General features: G+C 65.3%; 3 protein-coding genes across 3 annotated transcripts; all 3 read right to left on the bottom strand.

Moving 5' to 3' along the window:
• Positions 1-440: 440 nt before the first annotated feature.
• Positions 441-3,457, bottom strand: LOC104301057 (class II histocompatibility antigen, B-L beta chain-like). The gene is made up of 5 exons (XM_054177170.1): positions 3,332-3,457; positions 2,752-3,021; positions 1,604-1,891; positions 1,326-1,432; positions 441-471 (listed from the first exon to the last, which is right to left on the bottom strand). Exons 1-5 carry the CDS (start codon positions 3,420-3,422, stop codon positions 463-465), a joined length of 765 nt encoding a protein of 254 aa, XP_054033145.1. The 5' UTR covers positions 3,423-3,457; the 3' UTR covers positions 441-462.
• Positions 3,458-6,820: 3,363 nt separating this feature from the next.
• Positions 6,821-9,481, bottom strand: LOC128899042 (class II histocompatibility antigen, B-L beta chain-like). Its single transcript, XM_054177169.1, has 5 exons — positions 9,356-9,481; positions 8,779-9,045; positions 7,632-7,919; positions 7,354-7,460; positions 6,821-6,852 (listed from the first exon to the last, which is right to left on the bottom strand). The coding sequence occupies exons 1-5, from the start codon at positions 9,444-9,446 to the stop codon at positions 6,844-6,846; spliced, it is 762 nt and encodes a 253-aa protein (XP_054033144.1). The 5' UTR covers positions 9,447-9,481; the 3' UTR covers positions 6,821-6,843.
• A 3,028-nt stretch (positions 9,482-12,509) lies between these two features.
• LOC128899043 (class II histocompatibility antigen, B-L beta chain-like) lies at positions 12,510-15,175 on the bottom strand. The gene is made up of 5 exons (XM_054177171.1): positions 15,050-15,175; positions 14,470-14,739; positions 13,321-13,608; positions 13,043-13,149; positions 12,510-12,541 (listed from the first exon to the last, which is right to left on the bottom strand). The coding sequence occupies exons 1-5, from the start codon at positions 15,138-15,140 to the stop codon at positions 12,533-12,535; spliced, it is 765 nt and encodes a 254-aa protein (XP_054033146.1). The 5' UTR covers positions 15,141-15,175; the 3' UTR covers positions 12,510-12,532.
• Positions 15,176-16,812: the final 1,637 nt, after the last annotated feature.

The raw sequence follows: 16,812 nt of genomic DNA, 5'->3' as shown, positions 1-16,812 counted from the left end.
TGTTTAAGTCTGTCAAACACACAGCTCTCCCTTTGTCCTCAGAACAGGCTGCTGCAAGCTTCACCCTTTAGAACAACCCACAACCACCACTGTGTTCACAACAGGTTCAAAGACGCTGCAGGCACAGTGCTGAGGCCATGGCTGAGTGGCCCTGGGTGGTGCTGGCTGGAGGCTCGGCCTGGATGGTCCCAGAGGCCTTTCCCAAGGGAACCATTCCATGGCTCCATGAGTCCAAGGCAAGGCTGAAGCCATCCTGGGAGACTTTACTGGGCAGAGCTGCAGCAGCCCAGGGCCAGCCTGGCAGAGCCCTGGGAGTCTTGGGGCTGCTAAGCTGGGCTGGGGCAGAGGGGCTGAGCCAGGGGGGCAGCGTGGGGCTGTGGGGATGTGGCACAGGGAGGGGCCAGGCACAGGGGAGGCTGCAGGCAGGGCCTGGCCGGTGGCTGAGCAGGGGCAGAAGGTGATTCAGGAGCCCTGTGGGGAGAGAAGGATCCCAGTCACAGAGTGGTGGGGGGCAGGGGGGAGCACTGGGGAGCATGGAGTCCAACCCCCTGCTGGAGCAGGGACACCCAGAGCCCATCCCCCAGGGGCACCCAGAGCTCATCTCCAGGGGCACCCAGAGCCCATCCCCAGGGACACCCAAAGTGCATCCCCAGGGGCACCCAGAGCTCATCCCGAGGGGCACCCATTGCCCACCCCCCAGGAGCACCCAGAGTCCAGCCCCAGGGTCACCCAGAACCCACCCCCAGGGGCACCCAGAGCCCATCCCCCAGGAGCACCCAGAGCCCATCCCCCAGGAGCACCCAGAGCCCACCCCCCAGGAGCACCCAGAGCCCATCGCCCAGGAGCACCCAGAGCCCACCCCCAGGGGCACCCAGAGCCCATCCCCAGGAGCACCCAGAGCCCACACCCAGGAGCACCCAGAGCCCACACCCAGGAGCACCCAGAGCCCATCCCCAGGGGCACCCAGAGCCCACCCCCAGGGGCACCCAGAGCCCATCCCCCAGGAGCACCCAGAGCCCATCCCCCAGGAGCACCCAGAGCCCATCGCCCAGGAGCAGCCAGAGCCCACCCCCAGGGGCACCCAGAGCCCACACCCCCAGGAGCACCCAGAGTCCAGCCCCAGGGTCACCCAGAACCGACCCCCAGGAGCACCCAGAGTCCATCGCCCAGGAGCACCCAGAGCCCATCCCCAGGGGCACCCAGAGTCCACCCCCAGGGGCACAATGGCCGGGGGGGGCGGTTGGAAAGCCTGCAGAGCTGGAGCCTCCAGCAGCTCCCTGGGCAGAGAGAGGCCCCCAGCCGCTGGCCCCCACCCCCCAGCTCACCTTGCTGCGCAGGTGGAGGCAGAGCCCCAGGCCCAGGAAGAGGAGCCCCAGCACCAAGCCCCCCACCCCTGTCAGCATCTTGCTGCGGCCGGGGTCCGACGGCAGCTCTGTGGGGAGGAGAGCGGGGAGGGGGCTGAGGGCTGAAGTCAAGGCAGAGCCCATCCCCCACCCTCCCCCTCCAGCCCTGCAGCTCCCAAGCTTCCCCAGCAGGACTCGATGGGGACCCCACCAGCACCTTGTGCCCCCCCAGCTGCCCCGGGGCCGGGGCAGAGCCTTACCCCAGCGCTGGGCGATGGGGCGCTGCAGGCTGCTGTGCTCCACCTGGCACAGGTAGGTGTCCCCGCGCTGCGGGCTGGTTTCCAGCAGCACCAGCACCTGGTAGGTCCAGTCCCCGTTCTGCAGCACCTCCGTGGACACCACGCTCTCCGTCTCCTCCTGCCCGTTCCTGAACCACTTCACTTCCACCTCCGCGGGGTAGAAATCCATCACGGCGCAAACCAGCCTGGCGCTGGTGCCCTGGGGCAGGGAGCTCGGCTGCACGAAGTGGATCTGCACCTGGGGTGGCACTGGGGCAGAGCCAGAGACAGCTGGCAAGGGGCTGGCACAGCCCAGGCAGGGACCACCCTGCCCCTGCTCTGACCCACGTTTGGCTCTGGGGACCCCAAGCACCGCGGGACGTGCCCAGGGACTTGCCAACCCTCTCTGCACCTGGCACAGCCACACTCTGCCCTCCTGCCAGCCCTCCTGGGCATCTCCTCCGTGCTCAGCCAGAGCCAAGGGCTGGGGGGCAAGAGGGCAAGCAGGCTGCCCAGAGAGGTTGTGGAGTCTCCTCCTGTGGACAGCTTCCAACCCCCCCCTGGCCTTTGTGCTCCTGGGCAAGCTGCTGGGGGTGCCCTGCCAGAGCAGGGGGCTTGGGCTGGGTGAGCTCCAGAGCTCCCTTCCCACCCCTACCATGCAGGGATTCCATGGCACCAGCCCTGGGTGGGGGGCGTTGCAGGGCTGCCAGCTGGCAGGAACCTCTCCAGAGGGCTATGTTGTGGGGCACTATCCTGCTGGCTCAGCTCCAGCAGCCTCCAGGCTCAGCTCACTTCTGCCCTGGGAGCTGCTGACAGCCCTGGGCGTGGGGGGAAGCTTCCCTCGGAAACCCCCTGGCAGCCTTCCCACCCAGTTCCCCTTTCTGTTCTCCTCCCCCCTCCCCTCAGCAAGGCAAAGCAGGACCCCTGCATGGGGCTGGGGGGGGCTGAGCCAGGCGGGGACCACCTTAGTGACGGGCGATGGGCACAAGGCACCAGCAGCCCTGAGGCTCCCATCCGGATCCCCAGAGGTCCCTTCCCACCCTGAACCACGCTGGGGTTGGGGCATCTGGGGAGTGCCAGGGGCTTGGCTGGTGCCCACTGCCCAGGGAAAGGCTCTGCCACACTCTCACCTCTCCTCTCCACCGTGAATGGAGTTACCACCTTGTAGTTGTGCCGGCAGAACCTGTCCACCTCAGCCCTTCTCTGCTCCAGTACCTCCGGTTGGCTGTTCCAGTACCGGGCTTGGGGCTCACCCAGGGGGGTGTCGGCCACAAAGATCCCCAGATCGCTGTCGAAGTGAGCATACTGCTCCCGGTTGTGGATCCTCTTGTACACAAACCTGACCCTCTCGGTGCCGTTGAGGAACTGGCACTCGCCCTTCACCATCTCCAGGAAAACTCCTGGTGGGGCAGGAGCCAGGTCAGGGGAGGGCAGCCAGGCACCAGGGAGCCCCCTGCCCATCGCCGCTCCCCTCCCAGCCTCCCCCAGTGCCACGCAGCTGCCGCAGCACTGCTGGGGGGATCCTGACCCCGAGAGGACTCCGTGCCTCAGCCTGGGCCCTGGGCACAGCCAGGGAGGAGCTAGGGGAGGCCAGGGCAGGAGGGACTGGCACCCAGCAGTGGGGGCAGGAGGGGACAGCAGACCCCCAGCACCTCGCAGGGCACCACCCAAGCCCAGCAGCCCCTCCCCGTGCCCCAGCTCTGAGCCCACCTGAGAGCTCCTCAGCTCCAGCCGGGTGGGCTCCCAGCACCACCAGTGCCACCAGCACGGCCGCAGCTCCCAGCACAGCACCAGGCTCCATGGCTAACGCAGCAGAGGCTGCGGTGGGGCTGGGACCCCCTGAGCAAGCTGAGCTCCCGCCCCAGCCTCACCCAATGCGGGCCCCGGGAGCCCCAGCACGGCGCAGCCAGGAGCGGCGCTGGGCAGCGTCAGCAGTCACCAGGCAGAGCCCAGCCCCGCAGGGCTGCCAGCGCCGCTTGGCCCCGGGCTGCAGCACCGGCCCCAGCCAGGGGCTGCTGGCCCCAGCCAGCTCTGGGGCTCTTTCACCTTGGCAGCGCCCGGCTGCCCCCTGCCCACAGCCCCCTGCAGGGGCGTGCCCGGCCCGAGGGCATCGCTGCCCCTTGGCACCCTGGCTGGGCGTCCGTCCGTCCGTCTGCTCCGCAGGGTGCCCGGCGCTGCTGCTCTGCCTGGGCACAGCCGAGTCAGCAGCAGGGCTGCCTCCCATTGGCCGGGCACTGGGTGGCACTGGCTGCCCAGATCCACCCCCAGCCCTCAGCCGGTGCTGCTGGCACTGCTGGGTGCGGGGGCAGGGGGAGCTGGCTCATGGGGCAGGGGGGGCACAGTCGGGGCTGGGGTGGCCTGGAGCCATGGGTGGGGGTGCTGGGGCAGGTGAGAGGCTTGGGGCAGTGCCTCAGTGTCCTTCCTGGAGTAAACAGCCCAGAGCTGAACACAGCGCTCGAGGTGTGGCCTCCCCAGTGCTGGGCACAGGGGGATGGACACCTCCTGGCCCTGCTGCCCACCCTGCCAGGATGCCATTGGCCTTCTTGGCCGCCTGGGCACTGCTGCCTCATGGTCAGTCGACTGCCAACCAGCACCCCCAGGCCCCTCTCCGAGTCGCAGCTTTCCAACCACGCATCCCCAGGTCTGCAGCCTGCCTGTGCGTCACAGGCCCTTAGGTGGCGCTGTTGCAATGCGCGGAAAGCAAGGAAAGGGCAACTAAGGCTCCATGGGGCTCTGGAGAGGCTCCCATGGGCTCTGGAGAGGCTCCATGGGGCTCTGGAGAGGCTCCCACGGGCTCTGCAGAGGCTCCATGGGGCTCTAGAGAGGCTCCCACGGGCTCTGCAGAGGCTCCATGGGGCTCTAGAGAGGCTCCCACGGGCTCTGCAGAGGCTCCAGGGGGCTCTAGAGAGGCTCCCACGGGCTCTGCAGAGGCTCCATGGGGCTCTAGAGAGGCTCCCACGGGCTCTGCAGAGGCTCCATGGGGCTCTAGAGAGGCTCCCACGGGCTCTGCAGAGGCTCCATGGGGCTCTAGAGAGGCTCCCACGGGCTCTGCAGAGGCTCCATGGGGCTCTAGAGAGGCTCCCACGGGCTCTGCAGAGGCTCCATGGGGCTCTGGAGAGGCTCCCACGGGCTCTGCAGAGGCTCCATGGGGCTCTAGAGAGGCTCCCACGGGCTCTGCAGAGGCTCCATGGGGCTCTAGAGAGGCTCCCACGGGCTCTGCAGAGGCTCCATGGGGCTCTAGAGAGGCTCCCACGGGCTCTGCAGAGGCTCCATGGGGCTCTAGAGAGGCTCCCACGGGCTCTGCAGAGGCTCCATGGGGCTCTAGAGAGGCTCCCATAGGCTCTACAGAGGCACCACAGGCTTCTGTAGAAGCTCCACAGGCTTCTAGAGAGGCACCCACTGCAAAGGCCTCTCTAGAGGCTCCAATGGTCAATATTGAGGTTCCTTAGGGCTCCATAGAGACTCCCAAGGGCTCTACAGAGGCTCCATGGGGCTCTACAGAGGCAACCATGGTCTATCGAGAGGCTCCATCAGCCTCTATAGAGGCTGCATAGGCCTCTATGGAGGCTACCATGGTCTACATAGAGGCTCCAACAGTCACCACAGAGGTTCCATAGGCCTCCATAGAGGTTCCCACGGGCTCTATAGACACTCCCATTGGCTCAATATGGGCTCCACAGGCCAATGTAGAGGCTCCCAAGGTCTATACAGAGCCTCCCATGGTTTATATAGAGGCTCCATTGGAATCTAAAGAGGCTCCCAGAGGTCTATAGAGTCTCCATAAGGCTCTATAAAGGTTCCATAAGCCTCTAGAGAGGCTCCCATGGGCTCTACAGAGGTGCCACAGGCTTCTGTAGAGGCTCCCTAGGCCGCTCTAGAGGCTCCCACTGTCTATATAGAGGCTGCATAGTCCTCTATAGAGTCTCCAATGGTCAATATAGAGGTTCCTTAGGGCTCCATAGACTCCCAATGGCTCTACAGAGGCTCCATAGGCCTCTGCAGAGGCAACCACAGTCTATCTAGAGGCTCCATCAGCCTCTATAAAGACTGCATAGGCCTCTATGGAGGCTACCATGGTCTACATGGAGGCTCCAACAGTTAATATAGAGGCTCCATAGACCTCTATAGAGGCTCCATTGGGCTCCATGGGGCAATATAGAGGATACACAGGACTCTATAGAGCCTCAATAGGGCTCTATAGTGGCTCTATAGAGCTCCATGGGGTTCCATAGGGCTCCATAGGGTATTATAGAGGGTGCATTGGGCTCCATAGAGGCTGCATTGAGAGTCTAAAGGGCACTAGAGAGGCTCTAGAGAGGCTCATTGGGCTCTAGAGAGGCTCTATGGAGGTTCCTTAGGGCACTATAGAGGCTGCATGGGGCTCTCTATAGACTGTATAGAGGCTCCATAGGGCTCCATAGGGTGCTACCAGGCTCCACGGGGCTCTGTTGGGCTCTATAGTGGCTGCATTAGGCTCTATAGAGGCTGTATAGAGTCTCCCTAGGGCACTCTAGAGGCTGTGTTGTGCTCTCTACAGGCTGTCTGGAGGCTGAGTAGTGTAGGAAAGCAGAATGTATCTATGAAAGCTTTCAGGACAAGAAAGAACAACAGGCCTCTGCTACTGGAAGGATGGCTTGATGAGAAAGAAGAGCTGACCGTGGCAAACAGCCTGAAGTGCGAGACAGGAGGACACTCGCCTCCACGCTGGAGAAGATCAACCTGATAGGGCATGAAGATAACAATGGACAGCTGCATCTCAAAGGAGAAAACTCATTTAGCAGCAGTGGTGCAAGAATGTCAGGGAATGGCTTACCCTGCTCGATTTTTCCTACATAAGCTGCTTGTTCTGTACCAAGAAAGGATTCCTGCCTCACCAACAAGGGAGTCCCTGCAGGCTTTCCGACAGCCATGGGTGGTGCTGGCTGGAGGCTCGGCCTGGATGGTCCCAGAGGCCTTTCCCAAGGGAACCATTCCATGGCTCCATGAGTCCAAGGCAAGGCTGAAGAAGCCATCCTGGGAGACTTTACTGGGCAGAGCTGCAGCAGCCCAGGGCCAGCCTGGCAGAGCCCTGGGAATCTTGGGGCTGCTAAGCTGGGCTGGGGCAGAGGGGCTGAGCCAGGGGGGCAGCGTGGGGCTGTGGGGATGTGGCACAGGGAGGGGCCAGGCACAGGGGAGGCTGCAGGCAGGGCCTGGCCGGTGGCTGAGCAGGGGCAGAAGGTGATTCAGGAGCCCTGTGGGGAGAGAAGGATCCCAGTCACAGAGTGGTGGGGGGCAGGGGGGAGCACTGGGGAGCATGGAGTCCAACCCCCTGCTGGAGCAGGGGCACCCAGAGCCCATCCCCCAGGGGCACCCAGAGCTCATCTTCAGGGGCACCCAGAGCCCATCCCCAGGGACACCCAAAGTGCATCCCCAGGGGCACCCAGAGCTCATCCCAAGGGGCACCCATTGCCCACCCCCCAGGAGCACCCAGAGTCCAGCCCCAGGGTCACCCAGAACCCACCACCAGGGGCACCCAGAACCGATCCCCCAGGAGCACCCAGAGCCCATCCCCCAGGAGCACCCAGTGCCCACCCCCAGGGGCACCCAGAGCCCACCCCCCAGGAACACCCAGAGCCCACCCCCAGGGGCACAATGGCGGGGGGGGCGGTTGGAAAGCCTGCAGAGCTGGAGCCTCCAGCAGCTCCCTGGGCAGAGAGAGGCCCCCAGCCGCTGGCCCCCACCCCCCAGCTCACCTTGCTGCGCAGGTGGAGGCAGAGCCCCAGGCCCAGGAAGAGGAGCCCCAGCACCAAGCCCCCCACCCCTGTCAGCATCTTGCTGCGGCCGGGGTCCGACGGCAGCTCTGTGGGGAGGAGAGCGGGGAGGGGGCTGAGGGCTGAAGTCAAGGCAGAGCCCATCCCCCACCTTCCCCCTCCAGCCCCGCAGCTCCCAAGCTTCCCCAGCAGGACTCGATGGGGACCCCACCAGCACCTTGTGCCCCCCCAGCTGCCCCGGGGCCGGGGCAGAGCCTTACCCCAGCGCTGGGCGATGGGGCGCTGCAGGCTGCTGTGCTCCACCTGGCACAGGTAGGTGTCCCCGCGCTGCGGGCTGGTTTCCAGCAGCACCAGCACCTGGTAGGTCCAGTCCCCGTTCTGCAGCACCTCCGTGGACACCACGCTCTCCGTCTCCTCCTGCCCGTTCCTGAACCACTTCACCTCCACCTCCGCGGGGTAGAAATCCATCACGGCGCAAACCAGCCTGGCGCTGGTGCCCTGGGGCAGGGAGCTCGGCTGCACGAAGTGGATCTGCACCTGGGGTGGCACTGGGGCAGAGCCAGAGACAGCTGGCAAGGGGCTGGCACAGCCCAGGCAGGGACCACCCTGCCCCTGCTCTGACCCACGTTTGGCTCTGGGGCCCCCAAGCAGCGCGGGACGTGCCCAGGGACTTGCCAAGCCCTCTCTGCACCTGGCACAGCCACACTCTGCCCTCCTGCCAGCCCTCCTGGGCATCTCCTCCGTGCTCAGCCAGAGCCAAGGGCTGGGGGGCAAGAGGGCAAGCAGGCTGCCCAGAGAGGTTGTGGAGTCTCCTCCTGTGGACAGCTTCCAACCCCCCCTGGCCTTTGTGCTCCTGGGCAAGCTGCTGGGGGTGCCCTGCCGGAGCAGGGGGCTTGGGCTGGGTGAGCTGCAGAGCTCCCTTCCCACCCCTACCATGCAGGGACTCCATGGCACCAGCCCTGGGTGGGGGGCGTTGCAGGGCTGCCAGCTGGCAGGAACCTCTCCAGAGGGCTATGTTGTGGGGCACTATCCTGCTGGCTCAGCTCCAGCAGCCTCCAGGCTCAGCTCACTTCTGCCCTGGGAGCTGCTGACAGCCCTGGGCGTAGGGGGAAGCTTCCCTCGGAAACCCCCTGGCAGCCTTCCCACCCAGTTCCCCTTTCTGTTCTCCTCCCCCCTCCCCTCAGCAAGGCAAAGCAGGACCCCTGCATGGGGCTGGGGGGGCTGAGCCAGGCGGGGACCACCTTAGTGATGGGCGATGGGCACAAGGCACCAGCAGCCCTGAGGCTCCCATCCGGATCCCCAGAGGTCCCTTCCCACCCTGAACCATGCTGGGGTTGGGGCATCTGGGGAGTGCCAGGGGCTTGGCTGGTGCCCACTGCCCAGGGAAAGGCTCTGCCACGCTCTCACCTCTCCTCTCCACCGTGAATGGAGTTACCGCCTTGTAGTTGTGCCGGCAGGTGTCCACCTCAGCCCTTCTCCGCTCCATTAGCTCCGGTTGGCTGTTCCAGTACTGGGCTTGGTGCTCACCCAGGGGGGTGTCGGCCACATGGATCCCCAGATCGCTGTCGAAGTGAACAAGCTGCTCCCGGTTGTGGATGTACCTGAGCACAAACCTGACCCTCTCGGTGCCGTTGAGGAACTGGCACTCGCCCTTCCCCATCTCCAGGAAAACTCCTGGTGGGGCAGGAGCCAGGTCAGGGGAGGGCAGCGAGGCACCAGGGAGCCCCCTGCCCATCGCCGCTCCCCTCCCAGCCTCCCCCAGTGCCACGCAGCTGCCGCAGCACTGCTGGGGGGATCCTGACCCCGAGAGGACTCCGTGCCTCAGCCTGGGCCCTGGGCACAGCCAGGGAGGAGCCAGGGGAGGCCAGGGCAGGAGGGACTGGCACCCAGCAGTGGGGGCAGGAGGGGACAGCAGACCCCCAGCACCTCGCAGGGCACCACCCAAGCCCAGCAGCCCCTCCCCGTGCCCCAGCTCTGAGCCCACCTGAGAGCTTCTCAGCTCCAGCCGGGTGGGCTCCCAGCACCACCAGTGCCACCAGCACGGCCGCAGCTCCCAGCACAGCACCAGGCTCCATGGCTAACGCAGCAGAGGCTGCGGTGGGGCTGGGACCCCCTGAGCAAGCTGAGCTCCCGCCCCGGCCTCACCCAATGCGGGCCCCGGGAGCCCCAGCACGGCGCAGCCAGGAGCGGCGCTGGGCAGCGTCAGCAGTCACCAGGCAGAGCCCAGCCCCGCAGGGCTGCCAGCGCCGCTTGGCCCCGGGCTGCAGCACCGGCCCCAGCCAGGGGCTGCTGGCCCCAGCCAGCTCTGGGGCTCTTTCACCTTGGCAGCGCCCGGCTGCCCCCTGCCCACAGCCCCCTGCAGGGGCGTGCCCGGCCCGAGGGCATCGCTGCCCCTTGGCACCCTGGCTGGGCGTCCGTCCGTCCGTCTGCTCCGCAGGGTGCCCGGCGCTGCTGCTCTGCCTGGGCACAGCCGAGTCAGCAGCAGGGCTGCCTCCCATTGGCCGGGCACTGGGTGGCACTGGCTGCCCAGATCCACCCCCAGCCCTCAGCCGGTGCTGCTGGCACTGCTGGGTGCGGGGGCAGGGGGAGCTGGCGCATGGGGCAGGGGGGGCACAGTCGGGGCTGGGGTGGCCTGGAGCCATGGGTGGGGGTGCTGGGGCAGGTGAGAGGCTTGGGGCAGTGCCTCAGTGTCCTTCCTGGAGTAAGTAGCCCAGAGCTGAACACAGCGCTCGAGGTGTGGCCTCCCCAGTGCTGGGCACAGGGGGATGGACACCTCCTGCCCCTGCTGCCCACCCTGCCAGGATGCCATTGGCCTTCTTGGCCGCCTGGGCACTGCTGCCTCATGGTCAGTCGACTGCCAACCAGCACCCCCAGGGCCCCTCTCCGAGTCGCAGCTTTCCAACCACGCATCCCCAGGTCTGCAGCCTGCCTGTGCGTCACAGGCCCTTAGGTGGCGCTGTTGCAATGCGCGGAAAGCAAGGAAAGGGCAACTAAGGCTCCATGGGGCTCTAGAGAGGCTCCCACGGGCTCTGCAGAGGCTCCATGGGGCTCTGGAGAGGCTCCCACGGGCTCTGCAGAGGCTCCATCGGGCTCTAGAGAGGCTCCCACGGGCTCTGCAGAGGCTCCATGGGGCTCTGGAGAGGCTCCCACGGGCTCTGCAGAGGCTCCATGGGGCTCTAGAGAGGCTCCCACGGGCTCTGCAGAGGCTCCATGGGGCTCTGGAGAGGCTCCCACGGGCTCTGCAGAGGCTCCATGGGGCTCTAGAGAGGCTCCCATAGGCTCTACAGAGGCACCACAGGCTTCTGTAGAAGCTCCACAGGCTTCTAGAGAGGCACCCACTGCAAAGGCCTCTCTAGAGGCTCCAATGGTCAATATTGAGGTTCCTTAGGGCTCCATAGAGACTCCCAAGGGCTCTACAGAGGCTCCATGGGTCTCTACAGAGGCAACCACAGTCTATCTAGAGGCTCCATCAGCCTCTATAGAGGCTGCATAGGCCTCTATGGAGGCTACCATGGTCTACATAGAGGCTTCAACAGACACCACAGAGGTTCCATAGGCCTCCATAGAGGCTCCCACGGGCTCTATAGACACTCCCATTGGCTCAATATGGGCTCCACAGGCCAATGTAGAGGCTCCCAAGGTCTATACAGAGCCTCCCATGGTTTATATAGAGGCTCCATTGGAATCTAAAGAGGCTCCCAGAGGTCTATAGAGTCTCCATAAGGCTCTATAAAGGTTCCATAAGCCTCTAGAGAGGCTCCCATGGGCTCTACAGAGGTGCCACAGGCTTCTGTAGAGGCTCCCTAGGCCGCTCTAGAGGCTCCCACTGTCTATATAGAGGCTGCATAGTCCTCTATAGAGTCTCCAATGGTCAATATAGAGGTTCCTTAGGGCTCCATAGACTCCCAATGGCTCTACAGAGGCTCCATAGGCCTCTGCAGAGGCAACCACAGTCTATCTAGAGGCTCCATCAGCCTCTATAAAGACTGCATAGGCCTCTATGGAGGCTACCATGGTCTACATGGAGGCTCCAACAGTTAATATAGAGGCTCCATAGACCTCTATAGAGGCTCCATTGGGCTCCATGGGGCAATATAGAGGATACACAGGACTCTATAGAGCCTCAATAGGGCTCTATAGTGGCTCTATAGAGCTCCATGGGGTTCCATAGGGCTCCATAGGGTATTATAGAGGGTGCATTGGGCTCCATAGAGGCTGCATTGAGAGTCTAAAGGGCACTAGAGAGGCTCTAGAGAGGCTCATTGGGCTCTAGAGAGGCTCTATGGAGGTTCCTTAGGGCACTATAGAGGCTGCATGGGGCTCTCTATAGACTGTATAGAGGCTCCATAGGGCTCCATAGGGTGCTACCAGGCTCCACGGGGCTCTGTTGGGCTCTATAGTGGCTGCATTAGGCTCTATAGAGGCTGTATAGAGTCTCCCTAGGGCACTCTAGAGGCTGTGTTGTGCTCTCTACAGGCTGTCTGGAGGCTGAGTAGTGTAGGAAAGCAGAATGTATCTATGAAAGCTTTCAGGACAAGAAAGAACAACAGGCCTCTGCTACTGGAAGGATGGCTTGATGAGAAAGAAGAGCTGACCGTGGCAAACAGCCTGAAGTGCGAGACAGGAGGACACTCGCCTCCACGCTGGAGAAGATCAACCTGATAGGGCATGAAGATAACAATGGACAGCTGCATCTCAAAGGAGAAAACTCATTTAGCAGCAGTGGTGCAAGAATGTCAGGGAATGGCTTACCCTGCTCGATTTTTCCTACATAAGCTGCTTGTTCTGTACCAAGAAAGGATTCCTGCCTCACCAACAAGGGAGTCCCTGCAGGCTTTCCGACAGCCATGGGTGGTGCTGGCTGGAGGCTCGGCCTGGATGGTCCCAGAGGCCTTTCCCAAGGGAACCATTCCATGGCTCCATGAGTCCAAGGCAAGGCTGAAGAAGCCATCCTGGGAGACTTTACTGGGCAGAGCTGCAGCAGCCCAGGGCCAGCCTGGCAGAGCCCTGGGAGTCTTGGGGCTGCTAAGCTGGGCTGGGGCAGAGGGGCTGAGCCAGGGGGGCAGCGTGGGGCTGTGGGGATGTGGCACAGGGAGGGGCCAGGCACAGGGGAGGCTGCAGGCAGGGCCTGGCCGGTGGCTGAGCAGGGGCAGAAGGTGATTCAGGAGCCCTGTGGGGAGAGAAGGATCCCAGTCACAGAGTGGTGGGGGGCAGGGGGGAGCACTGGGGAGCATGGAGTCCAACCCCCTGCTGGAGCAGGGGCACCCAGAGCCCATCCCCCAGGGGCACCCAGAGCTCATCTTCAGGGGCACCCAGAGCCCATCCCCAGGGACACCCAAAGTGCATCCCCAGGGGCACCCAGAGCTCATCCCAAGGGGCACCCATTGCCCACCCCCCAGGAGCACCCAGACTCCAGCCCCAGGGTCACCCAGAACCCACCACCAGGGGCACCCAGAGCCCATCCCCCAGGAGCACCCAGAGCCCATCCCCCAGGAGCACCCAGTGCCCACCCCCAGGGGCACCCAGAGCCCACCCCCCAGGAACACCCAGAGCCCACCCCCAGGGGCACAATGGCGGGGGGGGCGGTTGGAAAGCCTGCAGAGCTGGAGCCTCCAGCAGCTCCCTGGGCAGAGAGAGGCCCCCAGCCGCTGGCCCCCACCCCCCAGCTCACCTTGCTGCGCAGGTGGAGGCAGAGCCCCAGGCCCAGGAAGAGGAGCCCCAGCACCAAGCCCCCCACCCCTGTCAGCATCTTGCTGCGGCCGGGGTCCGACGGCAGCTCTGTGGGGAGGAGAGCGGGGAGGGGGCTGAGGGCTGAAGTCAAGGCAGAGCCCATCCCCCACCCTCCCCTTCCAGCCCCGCAGCTCCCAAGCTTCCCCAGCAGGACTCGATGGGGACCCCACCAGCACCTTGTGCCCCCCCAGCTGCCCCGGGGCCGGGGCAGAGCCTTACCCCAGCGCTGGGCGATGGGGCGCTGCAGGCTGCTGTGCTCCACCTGGCACAGGTAGGTGTCCCCGCGCTGCGGGCTGGTTTCCAGCAGCACCAGCACCTGGTAGGTCCAGTCCCCGTTCTGCAGCACCTCCGTGGACACCACGCTCTCCGTCTCCTCCTGCCCGTTCCTGAACCACTTCACCTCCACCTCCGCGGGGTAGAAATCCATCACGGCGCAAACCAGCCTGGCGCTGGTGCCCTGGGGCAGGGAGCTCGGCTGCACGAAGTGGATCTGCACCTGGGGTGGCACTGGGGCAGAGCCAGAGACAGCTGGCAAGGGGCTGGCACAGCCCAGGCAGGGACCACCCTGCCCCTGCTCTGACCCACGTTTGGCTCTGGGGCCCCCAAGCACCGCGGGACGTGCCCAGGGACTTGCCAAGCCCTCTCTGCACCTGGCACAGCCACACTCTGCCCTCCTGCCAGCCCTCCTGGGCATCTCCTCCGTGCTCAGCCAGAGCCAAGGGCTGGGGGGCAAGAGGGCAAGCAGGCTGCCCAGAGAGGTTGTGGAGTCTCCTCCTGTGGACAGCTTCCAACCCCCCCCTGGCCTTTGTGCTCCTGGGCAAGCTGCTGGGGGTGCCCTGCCGGAGCAGGGGGCTTGGGCTGGGTGAGCTCCAGAGCTCCCTTCCCACCCCTACCATGCAGGGACTCCATGGCACCAGCCCTGGGTGGGGGGCGTTGCAGGGCTGCCAGCTGGCAGGAACCTCTCCAGAGGGCTATGTTGTGGGGCACTATCCTGCTGGCTCAGCTCCAGCAGCCTCCAGGCTCAGCTCACTTCTGCCCTGGGAGCTGCTGACAGCCCTGGGCGTGGGGGGAAGCTTCCCTCGGAAACCCCCTGGCAGCCTTCCCACCCAGTTCCCCTTTCTGTTCTCCTCCCCCCTCCCCTCAGCAAGGCAAAGCAGGACCCCTGCATGGGGCTGGGGGGGGCTGAGCCAGGCGGGGACCACCTTAGTGATGGGCGATGGGCACAAGGCACCAGCAGCCCTGAGGCTCCCATCCGGATCCCCAGAGGACCCTTTCCACCCGGAACCACGCTGGGGTTGGGGCATCTGGGGAGTGCCAGGGGCTTGGCTGGTGCCCACTGCCCAGGGAAAGGCTCTGCCACGCTCTCACCTCTCCTCTCCACCGTGAATGGAGTTACCACCTTGTAGTTGTGCCGGCAGTAGGTGTCCACCTTAGCCCTTCTCTGCTCCAGTATCTCCGGTTGGCTGTTCCAGTACCGGGCTTGGGGCTCACCCAGCGGGGTGTCGGCCACATGGATCCCCAGATCGCTGTCGAAGTGAACAAACTGCTCCCGGTTGTGGATGTTCTTGTACACATACCTGACCCTCTCGGTGCCGTTGAGGAACTGGCACTCAGACTTCCCCATCTCCAGGAAAACTCCTGGTGGGGCAGGAGCCAGGTCAGGGGAGGGCAGCGAGGCACCAGGGAGCCCCCTGCCCATCGCCGCTCCCCTCCCAGCCTCCCCCAGTGCCACGCAGCTGCCGCAGCACTGCTGGGGGGATCCTGACCCCGAGAGGACTCCGTGCCTCAGCCTGGGCCCTGGGCACAGCCAGGGAGGAGCTAGGGGAGGCCAGGGCAGGAGGGACTGGCACCCAGCAGTGGGGGCAGGAGGGGACAGCAGACCCCCAGCACCTCGCAGGGCACCACCCAAGCCCAGCAGCCCCTCCCCGTGCCCCAGCTCTGAGCCCACCTGAGAGCTCCTCAGCTCCAGCCGGGTGGGCTCCCAGCACCACCAGTGCCACCAGCACGGCCGCAGCTCCCAGCACAGCACCAGGCTCCATGGCTAACGCAGCAGAGGCTGCGGTGGGGCTGGGACCCCCTGAGCAAGCTGAGCTCCCGCCCCAGCCTCACCCAATGCGGGCCCCGGGAGCCCCAGCACGGCGCAGCCAGGAGCGGCGCTGGGCAGCGTCAGCAGTCACCAGGCAGAGCCCAGCCCCGCAGGGCTGCCAGCGCCGCTTGGCCCCGGGCTGCAGCACCGGCCCCAGCCAGGGGCTGCTGGCCCCAGCCAGCTCTGGGGCTCTTTCACCTTGGCAGCGCCCGGCTGCCCCCTGCCCACAGCCCCCTGCAGGGGCGTGCCCGGCCCGAGGGCATCGCTGCCCCTTGGCACCCTGGCTGGGCGTCCGTCCGTCCGTCTGCTCCGCAGGGTGCCCGGCGCTGCTGCTCTGCCTGGGCACAGCCGAGTCAGCAGCAGGGCTGCCTCCCATTGGCCGGGCACTGGGTGGCACTGGCTGCCCAGATCCACCCCCAGCCCTCAGCCGGTGCTGCTGGCACTGCTGGGTGCGGGGGCAGGGGGAGCTGGCTCATGGGGCAGGGGGGGCACAGTCGGGGCTGGGGTGGCCTGGAGCCATGGGTGGGGGTGCTGGGGCAGGTGAGAGGCTTGGGGCAGTGCCTCAGTGTCCTTCCTGGAGTAAGTAGCCCAGAGCTGAACACAGCGCTCGAGGTGTGGCCTCCCCAGTGCTGGGCACAGGGGGATGGACACCTCCTGGCCCTGCTGCCCACCCTGCCAGGATGCCATTGGCCTTCTTGGCCGCCTGGGCACTGCTGCCTCATGGTCAGTCGACTGCCAACCAGCACCCCCAGGGCCCCTCTCCGAGTCGCAGCTTTCCAACCACGCATCCCCAGGTCTGCAGCCTGCCTGTGCGTCACAGGCCCTTAGGTGGCGCTGTTGCAGTGCGCGGAAAGCAAGGAAAGGGCAACTAAGGCTCCATGGGGCTCTGGAGAGGCTCCCACGGGCTCTGCAGAGGCTCCATGGGGCTCTAGAGAGGCTCCCACGGGCTCTGCAGAGGCTCCATGGGGCTCTGGAGAGGCTCCCACGGGCTCTGCAGAGGCTCCATGGGGCTCTAGAGAGGCTCCATGGGGCTCTGGAGAGGCTCCATGGGGCTCTGGAGAGGCTCCCACGGGCTCTGCAGAGGCTCCATGGGGCTCTAGAGAGGCTCCCACGGGCTCTGCAGAGGCTCCATGGGGCTCTAGAGAGGCTCCCACGGGCTCTGCAGAGGCTCCATCGAGCCCTAGAGAGGCTCCCACGGGCTCTGCAGAGGCTCCATGGGGCTCTGGAGAGGCTCCCACGGGCTCTGCAGAGGCTCCATGGGGCTCTGGAGAGGCTCCCACGGGCTCTGCAGAGGCTCCATGGGGCTCTAGAGAGGCTCCCACGGGCTCTGCAGAGGCTCCATGGGGCTCTAGAGAGGCTCCCACGGGCTCTGCAGAGGCTCCATCGGGCTCTAGAGAGGCTCCCACGGGCTCTGCAGAGGCTCCATCGGGCTCTAGAGAGGCTCCCACGGGCTCTGCAGAGGCTCCATGGGGCTCTAGAGAGGCTCCCACGGGCTCTGCAGAGGCTCCATGGGGCTCTAGAGAGGCTCCCACGGGCTCTGCAGAGGTGCCATAGGCTTCTGTAGCAGCTCCACAGGCTTCTGGGGAGGCACCCACTGTCTCTATAGAGGCTGCAAAAGCCTCTCT

The sequence above is a fragment of the Dryobates pubescens genome, chromosome 39 (assembly GCF_014839835.1).
Source record: "Dryobates pubescens isolate bDryPub1 chromosome 39, bDryPub1.pri, whole genome shotgun sequence".
Lineage (NCBI taxonomy): Eukaryota > Metazoa > Chordata > Aves > Piciformes > Picidae > Dryobates > Dryobates pubescens.
This window is presented reverse-complemented; position numbering and strand designations above follow the sequence as displayed.

What these genes read in the sequence shown, in the direction of transcription:
- LOC104301057 (XM_054177170.1), bottom strand. Translation starts at nt 3,422, where the DNA reads ATGGAGCCTGGTGCTGTGCTGGGAGCTGCGGCCGTGCTGGTGGCACTG. An exon ending in ATTCACGGTGGAGAGGAGAG is followed by an intron (nt 1,892 to 2,751) that starts GTGAGAGTGTGG and finishes GCTCTGCCCCAG; the next exon opens with TGCCACCCCAGGTGCAGATC. An exon ending in CCCCATCGCCCAGCGCTGGG is followed by an intron (nt 1,433 to 1,603) that starts GTAAGGCTCTGC and finishes TCCTCCCCACAG; the next exon opens with AGCTGCCGTCGGACCCCGGC.
- LOC128899042 (XM_054177169.1), bottom strand. Translation starts at nt 9,446, where the DNA reads ATGGAGCCTGGTGCTGTGCTGGGAGCTGCGGCCGTGCTGGTGGCACTG. An exon ending in ATTCACGGTGGAGAGGAGAG is followed by an intron (nt 7,920 to 8,778) that starts GTGAGAGCGTGG and finishes GCTCTGCCCCAG; the next exon opens with TGCCACCCCAGGTGCAGATC. An exon ending in CCCCATCGCCCAGCGCTGGG is followed by an intron (nt 7,461 to 7,631) that starts GTAAGGCTCTGC and finishes TCCTCCCCACAG; the next exon opens with AGCTGCCGTCGGACCCCGGC.
- LOC128899043 (XM_054177171.1), bottom strand. Translation starts at nt 15,140, where the DNA reads ATGGAGCCTGGTGCTGTGCTGGGAGCTGCGGCCGTGCTGGTGGCACTG. An exon ending in TGGAGCTGAGGAGCTCTCAG is followed by an intron (nt 14,740 to 15,049) that starts GTGGGCTCAGAG and finishes CTGCCCCACCAG; the next exon opens with GAGTTTTCCTGGAGATGGGG. An exon ending in CCCCATCGCCCAGCGCTGGG is followed by an intron (nt 13,150 to 13,320) that starts GTAAGGCTCTGC and finishes TCCTCCCCACAG; the next exon opens with AGCTGCCGTCGGACCCCGGC.